The 9,179-nt window shown below is 39.3% G+C and overlaps 1 protein-coding gene across 1 annotated transcript; it reads right to left on the reverse strand.

Annotated features, from left to right (window-relative positions):
• Positions 1-6,323: 6,323 nt before the first annotated feature.
• LOC106413147 lies at positions 6,324-7,802 on the reverse strand. Its single transcript, XM_013853974.1, has one exon. The coding sequence runs from the start codon at positions 7,800-7,802 to the stop codon at positions 6,324-6,326; it is 1,479 nt and encodes a 492-aa protein (XP_013709428.1).
• Positions 7,803-9,179: the final 1,377 nt, after the last annotated feature.

Below are 9,179 nucleotides of genomic sequence, written 5' to 3' on the forward strand. Positions count from 1 at the left end.
AAAACACGAACTCTCTTTACTTGTGTTATTGGATTTAAACCAGCTTTATACAACATTTTCGTTCGTTTATAATTTAATCATAATTTTTGTCACTTTGGTTTTAATATTTGGTTACTTCATTTTTTATAATTTATGTTTAATTTCACATATATAAAGAAAAGACAACTACAGTAATATATTAATATCTTTATCTTTAGGGCTACAATATCTTTTTATCTTACAACATATTAATAACAAGCTAATATCTTTTATCTGAACGTGATATTTAACTTTAAATAAATCTTTTTTGTTTTAACTTTTCCAGCGAATTTCACTTTTCATTCTTTGCTTTTGCAATCGTTTTTCCTAGACTTTTCCTTGCAGTTTCCATTTACTTAGTGATCACAATATTAATAATTTTAAATTATTATTAATGATCTGGATTATTATCACCATTAAAGAAATTTCAGTAACCTAAACTCTCTAGGTGAAAAGCATAATGTTTACACTCACGAACCTATTAACTATCTAGTTGAAAGTCATCATGTCTATATCAAAATGTGTTCTCTTTTTCATTAGCCTAAGTCAATTTTTTTTTTTTTGTATTTATCAATTTATGAATACTAATACAACAAAGTTTTACTGTGTTCCATCACATACAATTCTCCATTTAACAAAAAGTGTATGATAATTCATCTAGTAAAATGAAAATTACAATTTAAATGGTTTCATTAAGATTTAATATGCCGATTAACAAAAAATAGAATATCACAATCAAATAAGACTGTACATGTAAAAATCATCCACTTTTATGAACCATTATGTGCAATTAGAGCTGGGAATTTCCCGCGGGGCCCGCCCCGTTTGACCCATTGCAGGGGAACAATTTGAAAATTTTCAATCGCAGGTGCGGGTGCGGATGCGGATCGAGATTATTTTAAGCGGGACGGGTGCGGATCAGCCGAATTTGAATCACGGGTACTTTCTAATCCGCAATTTTTTTTAAAAACATTTTTTTGTAAAAGTTATAAAATATCATAAATAGTTATATAATTTTAATTATAAATATAATATTTTAATATATATTTTTAAAGATAATTATTTTTAATTATAAAATAATTGTTTTTTAATTAAAATTAATATTTTCCGTGGGTTTGGCGGGTTACCCGCGGGTTTTTGCGGGGCGGGTGCGGATATAAAATTTTTTGAATAAAAAAATGATTCGATCCGCAACAGAGCGGGGCGGGTTGGCCCGAAAACCCATCACTATGTGAAATCGATCACTTTCACTACCTAATTAGTAATTATAGTAGTAAAGAAGATTCTTAAAATTGTTTAAGAGTTTAATGTGAAAACGCTTAGGCTTCAACCGGTTAGCCCAAAATAAGGCAGTTTAATAAAATAAATATTGAAAGCACATCAATATTTTTTTAACTCCAAATAATTAAAATATTACAAACTATGAAAAATATTACATATAATTTTATAGCCGACAATTTTTTTTTTTTTACTTACAATGATTCACTTCTAACTACATCATTTAAACCACTTTATAAGATCCACGCTTAATAATATTCTGTAAGCCATGTTGCAGGTCTCCTGTAAACATTTTATTTTCCAATTTGTATAGTTTTGTCTTTTTAGAATTGGAAATGTAGACATCTAATGTAAAAACAATAACGAACACTTAGAAGCATATACAATTTATTATTCTAAACCACTTAACATTGATATATGTGGGGTCTCTTTATCAGCAGAAGACAGCTTCTTCTTTTGTCCTTTTCCATTTTTTGGAGTTTCAGTGTGTTTAAGATTGGCCCATGTGCGTTATATAATTTCTTTTTCTAACATACATGTGCGTTTATATAGTTGTATAATAAATATTAGTTACGCAAGTTAAATAATCGTTCAAGTAACGAGAGTACGTAAAGAGCAATGGTCAAACGTTTTTCGTCTAAACTGCGGATAGATTTTTTAATCTCACGCGTAGAGCTGTAACGACTCGAGAGAAGAACACAAGATATGACAAATACGAAAGAGGGTCCTCTTTTTTTTTTTTTAACTTCTGAAATTCATTAGGAATTGAAAAGAGGTACAGAGGTACAGAGGACTCAAATAACCCAAACCACAGAGACACTCTAAAGATCTGAAAAGACACACCTTGCCTAAAAACAGAGACAGTTGAACCCCCAACCCACACCACACCAGAGAACAGAGGACACATTAGAGGAGACGACTTTCATTGACAAAGAATTCAAAAAGCCAAGAGGGATGACCAGTAGCCACATAAGATTGCATTCTTCCTTCCCTGGTAACACTTTGAGCAATGATTGCCGCTCCTCTATTTTCCTCCTTCAACACGCTCAATAGCTGGTAATCCGCAATCCCCTGCAGCAGCGTCTTTAGCTCCACCACCTGATAACGCAAGGCAGGCCACTGGAGTGGGTTTTGCACCGCCATGAAAATTTCTTTATAATCCCCTGCAAAAACTACTTTGGTGTAATGCAGACTCGACATGCTTTCCACTGTCCAAAGAATCGAAGCCAGTCTAGCTTCAGCCAAGCTCCGCACATTCGAAAAGGCTCTCCGGCTATGCATAAGTACCACTCCTCTATGATTCCTTACAACCCACGCAACACCCATCCGGTTTGATTGCTTCACCCAATCAAAACCCACATTACACATCAACCAATCTTTTCGAGGGGGGCTCCAGTTCCTTTTAATCGAGACTACCTCATTTGCACTCCGCTTAGTAGTTTCTTCTTCTACTTCTTGAGCTAAAAACCACTCCTCTGCCTCATATACAGCCTTCTCCTTAATCTCTTCCGGTAACCATCTTCTACCCTTGAAGATCAATTCATTTCTGCTCTTCCAAATACCCCATAACAGCCACGGCCATGTTCTATTCACTGTTATCTCTCCACGTTTACTGTTTTTTAACTTTAACAGATAGTTTAGGTTTCCAAACAGACTTCCTTCATCAAAACCAATCTTTGGATGAGGGATCCCAGATAAAGCCCACACTTGTCTCGCTGGATCACATTGGAACAGAGCATGAAGAATAGATTCTCCCTCAACGCCACACGACTGGCATCTTTCATCAATCTGCAAACCTCTCTTGATTATAAGCTCAGACACTGGCAGTGCTACACTCAAGACTTTCCACAGAAAAATCTTAATCTTGGGGGGCGAGGTGATTTTCCAAACTTCTTCTTTAATGGGGTTCAGAGATGGGAGCTCCAACACCTCAGGACAGCATTCCTTAATCTTTTGATCCCTCGCTAACCAGTAAGCTGATTTCACCGCCAAATTACCAGACCTATTATGCCTCCAAGTGAAAGAGTCCTCATGAGATATCGATGGTGGGTTTGAGAGTATCAGCTCCACATCGCTAGGGACAAAGACCTCTTGTAACGCCGACTCATTCCATTTCCTCGACGTTGAGTCAATCAGATCTCTAACCATAAGATTGACATCAAAGGTAATACATTTGATCCAAGGAGCTCTCAAACCCGTCTCCGGATCATCTATCCATTTGTCGAGCCAAACTCTCGTGTCGCCTCCATTCCCTATACTCTTTTTCAACCCCTTCTGAAGAAGCTCCCTACCATGAATGATGCTTCGCCAAGCGAAGGATGGTCTAGCTCCAACCGGGGCTTCTAAGAAGTGAGAGTTAGGGAAATACCTGCTCTTGAGAAACCTTGTCATAAGACACTCTTGATTATTAACCAGTTTCCAAGCTTGTTTGGCAAGCAAGGCTTGGTTGAAACTCTCCAAGTCTTTAAAACCAATTCCTCCGAGAGCTTTAGGAAGGCAGAGTCTGTCCCAGGAAGACCAGTGGATTTTGTTCACGTGAGCTTCTGAATTCCACCAGTAATTTGCCATAAGGCTCTCCAGATTTTTTATGATCGTTTTAGGTAATCTGAAACAAGACATTGGAAAAACAGGAAGGGCTGCTGCTGTAGATTTAAGGAGCACTTCTTTTCCACCTTGAGATAACTTGCGCAGAAACCAACTGTTTAGCCTACAATGCGTTCGATCCTTAAGATAAGAGAGCAACTCCACCTTAGACCCAGAGAAGCATTCCGGCATTCCAAGGTATTTGCTTGTGCCTCCGATGTTATGAATGCCAAGGATGTCTTTCAGTTGCGCTTTTTCCTCCTCCAAAATCAGACCCCCAAAAGAGACAGAGGACTTTTGATAATTAATGCACTGTCCAGTTGCTTCTCCATAAAAATTCAAAATCTTTTTAAGATTTCTACACTGTTGGACTGAAGCTTGGCACAAGAACAAACTGTCATCAGCAAATAACAGGTGGCTCACTGAAGGACCTGTTGTCGAGAAGCTGATTCCCGTGATCATTTCATTCCTTTCCGCCACATTCAGCAGATGAGATAAGCCTTCCGTGCATAATACAAATAGAAACGGGGAAAGAGGATCTCCCTGACGCAAGCCTCTTGAAGGAGAGATTAAACCGAAGGGTTGATCATTAATTAGTACTGCAAATGAGACAGAGGTAACACACATCATCACCCAACAAATCCACTGATCATCAAACCCCAACGCCTTTAATAAAGACTTCAAGTAACTCCATTCCACTCGATCATAGGCCTTCGACATATCGGTTTTCACAGCCATAAACTCAGAAGAAATCCTCGGATGCGTCCTAAGTGCATGAACAGCTTCATGAGCTATCACAATATTGTCTTGGATTAATCTTTCGCTGACAAAAGCTGACTGATTAGCAGATACCAAGTCTCCCAAGAACGGTTGCAGTCTCCTAACCAGTATCTTAGAAACAGCCTTATACAAAACCGAGCAAAGGCTGATAGGTCTCAAATCTGCCATGTTCTCTGGATTTGTAATCTTTGGAATAAGACAGATGTACGTGAAGTTCCAGTCAACTGGTAAGGCACCTTTCTCAAAAACCTCTTGAATCTCTTGAGTGACCGAATCCCCTATCACACCCCAAAATTTTTGAAAGAACAAACCCGTCATGCCATCTGGACCGGGAGCACTCTCAGCATTGATCGAGAAGATTGCTTCCCGAACCTCTTCCTTGGAAACCTTACAAGTAAGACTTTGGTTCATAGATTGAGAGACTTTCGGAAGCATACTGTGAAACACAGGATCATACGACGGGGGGTTAGATGATTTAAATAGTTCCGAGAAGTACTGGATAGCGACTTCGCCTTTAGCAGCATCAGACCAATGGTCCCTCCCAAATTTGTCTTTAAGCTTCACTAAGTAGGTTCTCGCTCTGTTAGCTTTAACCGACATGTGAAAAAACTTAGAATTTCTGTCTCCTAGTTTCAGCCATTTCTCTCTACTTTTTTGCCTCCAAAACATCTCCTCTTCTTTGTAAGCTTGCATAAGTTCCTTTTTGATGTTCTGGATAACAAACCAGCACGAGTAAGGCTTGGACTGGAACCATTCCAATCTCTCTTGCAGCGACTTAATCTTGTCCTTCGCATTAAATCTTCTTTTTCTCTTCCATTCACTCATCACTTTCCTGCACTTCCGGATCTTGAACGTTACAGAAGACAGACCTCTGTTTCTACCCCACGCCAACTCCACCTCTTTCATCGCATCAGGATGATGGAGAAGCCTCCTATCAAACCGGAACTGACCCCTTTGAATATCTGAACTTGCTCTAAGGTTCACCCATACAGGTCTGTGGTCAGAACCCCTTTTATCCAAAAAGGTTTGATTTGAATTAGGGAACCTTGTGCGCCACGCTTTATTGCCAAAACATCGATCAAGACAACACTGAATATACTTCTTCCAACGCTGACCCGCCCACGTGAATCTGTTTCCTTTACTGTCTAACTCTTCCATCTCACAGGACATCAACATCTCCGCAAAGAACTTGAAAGACGCCTCCGGTCTACTCGGCCCACCCAGCTTCTCATCATTACTTAGAATTTCATTGAAATCTCCAACGATCACCCAAGGCTCAGACCTCCCAATTCCCAAACTGGTGATCCGATTCCAAACTAAGCTTTTACCATCAGAAGCTGGCTCTCCATAGACGCAAGTCAAAAAGAACGAAGAGTCACCAAATTTCACAAGACAATCCACAATATTTTTATCCGAACTTTTAATACAAAGGTTGACATTTTTCTTCCACAAAATTGCTAATCCTCCACTGTATCCAATAGGATTGACAGTGTGAACTCGCTCATATCCCAACCAAACTTGTAAATCTACAACTACATTCCGACATTTCTTTGTTTCCATTAAAAAGAGAATCTCCGGAAAGTGGTATTGACGCAACTCCCGCAGTCGTTGAATTGTCAAGCCTTGAGGCCGCCCCAAGCCTTGACAATTCCAGCTCAAGAAGCTCATTGGGAATGGGGCAATCCCTCATTTGGGATCGCCTTAAGGCATACCGCCTTGTTGGTTGCTTTGATCTCCTCTTCCTCCACTGAACACTTCCTCTTCTTACTACCCATCAACTGTTTGCCCTCTCTTTGGTTTTCAGGCGGTGCTTTTACTTGATCAGTAAGGACCTTGATCCTTCTCTGCCTTGTTGATTTAGGCGGTCTTCTCCTCACTGCTGCTTTGTTTTTCACGATCCCGGAAGAACAAGGAGCAAAGTTAGAAACTTTTGCTGCCTTGAACACCGTTGGAAAGTTAGAACAAAAGGAACCTTCTGACGCAATGTTATCCTCTCCATTCTCAAGTCTCAGAGCCTGCGGAGCAGAACGCAGAGAGAGCCTCGAGTGAGCTTGAAACGAAGCCGCCATAAGTTTGTGGGGATTACTCTGAACACTAAGCTCTTCAGCATCCTTCTTATTCTCCAAGTAATCAAACACAATTCCTTTGCCTTTGTTTAGCTCAGAAGTAAACAAAGGAGCTGACTCCAATCTCAATGCAAGCCTCTGCGACAGAGGATCCTTCTCTGCAAGCTTGACCGACCGTTGAATCTTGTCTATCTTAACCTCACGATTTTCCCCTGTGTCCGCCAAGAGATATCTTCTCATTTCCTCCAATACTTCCTTAGCTATCTTACACCTTCCCGTAGCAGAGTTCATGTTTACTTGTTCCTCCTCCAGAACACCAAACAAAATGTCATCCTCATCTATAACTCTTTTCTTTTTCTCTAGTTCTGCAGAAATCCTCTCCCTTCTGACTTTAGACTCTTCCTGTCTTTTCCTCACAATTAAAGGGCAGAGATCCTTTTCGTGATTGAGTCTCTGACATTCGAAACATCGCTTCTGAACTTTCTCATAGCTAAAACGCACCACCGAAGATTTTCCTTTCGACGTCACCACCTTCGATGTACGTAGCGGATTAGCAACGTTGAACTTCACCAAAACCCTAATGTAATCCTGTGTAATAGGCCTAGAGGGGTCAAAAGCCACCAACACAGTCTTCCCCACCAGATCACCTAGCGCAGTGAGCGCCTCTGAGGTGTAGAAGTTTACTGGGATATCTCGCATCTGAACCCAAAGCGGGATATACTGAAGAAAATCCTCAGGCGGGTTTTCTACCCATCTCTCCAGCACTATGACCCAATCATCGAACGTTTGAACACCTCTCTCCAAAATGTCTAAGAGGTCGTGTTCATATTTGAATATGAACTGGAACCGTTCTTGAGATAGCGCTATACCTCTAACCCTTCCCTCCTTCTCCCATTTCCTCGGCATCTTCATAATGAGAGTAGACATCTTTTGGCGGTCCGGGTTCAGAAGTCTTCCCATCAAGCTGAGTTTGTTTTCTTCTGCTGAGCTAAACTCAGGAAGATCTGGCATCGTAAATGGAACGTCCTCCTCATCAAGAGATAACGCCATTAAGGCTTTATCCATGGCAAGCGACATGGTTTAATGCTTTTAAATCTCGCTACTCTTCAGTCAATGCTCACCCACTTATTTCTCTAAACTTCAATGTTTGAAGAACAGGAAGAGAAACAGATGAGATTTGAATAAAGCAGGCAGGATATACCTCGAAAACACCCAAAAGCGTTGACAAATTCTTAACCAAACGTGTTTCAGAAAGATAATCGCAAATAACCAAGCGATAACAACTTATTACCCAACGGATAAAAACCTAAAGCCCACTTGGGGTGACTTACGAGGCGATATTCTCCCTCTTCTCTCTAAACGAAAGAGGGTCCTCTTTAAACAGCCTTTTTGTTTTTGTTTTTTTCTTAAAATGTGAATTTTATTTATTAACAAAACAAAATTGTTATGAAAGTCTAGATTAATACAATCAATTTTTAAAACATGGCAAACATGTCATTTTATTTATTTATAAAACAAAATTGTTATGAAAGTCTAGTCTCATTTCTTTTTTTTTTTTTTTTTTTTTTTTTTTGAATTATACAGAGGTATCCTGGCCTCACAGAAGTGATCCAGACTAGTCACGTGTTGCCACGTGTCGGTCCTCTGTCCCTGGCGATGCCGAAATGTTAATTCTCCAGTGGCCGGGATTCGAACCCAGGTGGCGGTACTCACAGCTGTAAGCCCTTTACCACTAGAGCTAGAAGCCCCGGTTAATCTAGTCTCATTTCAAGTCGAATTGAAATCAATCTATTGTAAGTTCCTTATGGATGATTATGATATGGGTAAAATGGAGGAGAGGCAAATTTGGTGCCAAGTTCGCTAATAGGAGAACGTAAAGCCTTATGTTTCCATAAAAATGTGATCTTCATTAGCCATTTATTGTGGCAACAAGCTATTCCAAGATCGTTTAGCAGCTCACGGTCCACGAACTATTTCTTCTCTGAAACTTTCGCGTTATTCCTAATTCTAACAAGCTTTGTGTCTGTCTCACTAGTTACATCCATGAGGGGTTAAATGATTAACTTCTCTGGAACTCAAAGCTTGGTGAAAGATACCTTAAGAAGTATTGTTTTTGGTTGGTTTGTCCAATGGTTATGTCTATATTTATAAATATTTGGGCATTGGTTTAAGGATTTAGAATCTTCTAGGGCATAAAACGTATTTACAAATCTTTGTATTGTTACAACTGCTAAAATCTTCTTTAAGTGCACGATATGATATTATAAATATTTAGATTCATTTTTATAAATGTTTTTTGAAAATCTCCATTGTTGAAGAAGTTAAAACACTTCGATCTGGAAAGGTTACACAATTTTTAATTGGTCGTATATATCAATTAATCCGAGATTTATTTCTATTTCAACATGTTATAACAAATATAACATCCTGTTTTTCATATCTTTTTGATATATG

This window comes from Brassica napus, chromosome A2, assembly GCF_020379485.1.
Source record: "Brassica napus cultivar Da-Ae chromosome A2, Da-Ae, whole genome shotgun sequence".
NCBI lineage: Eukaryota > Viridiplantae > Streptophyta > Magnoliopsida > Brassicales > Brassicaceae > Brassica > Brassica napus.

What these genes read in the sequence shown, in the direction of transcription:
- LOC106413147 (XM_013853974.1), bottom strand. Translation starts at nt 7,802, where the DNA reads ATGTCGCTTGCCATGGATAAAGCCTTAATGGCGTTATCTCTTGATGAG.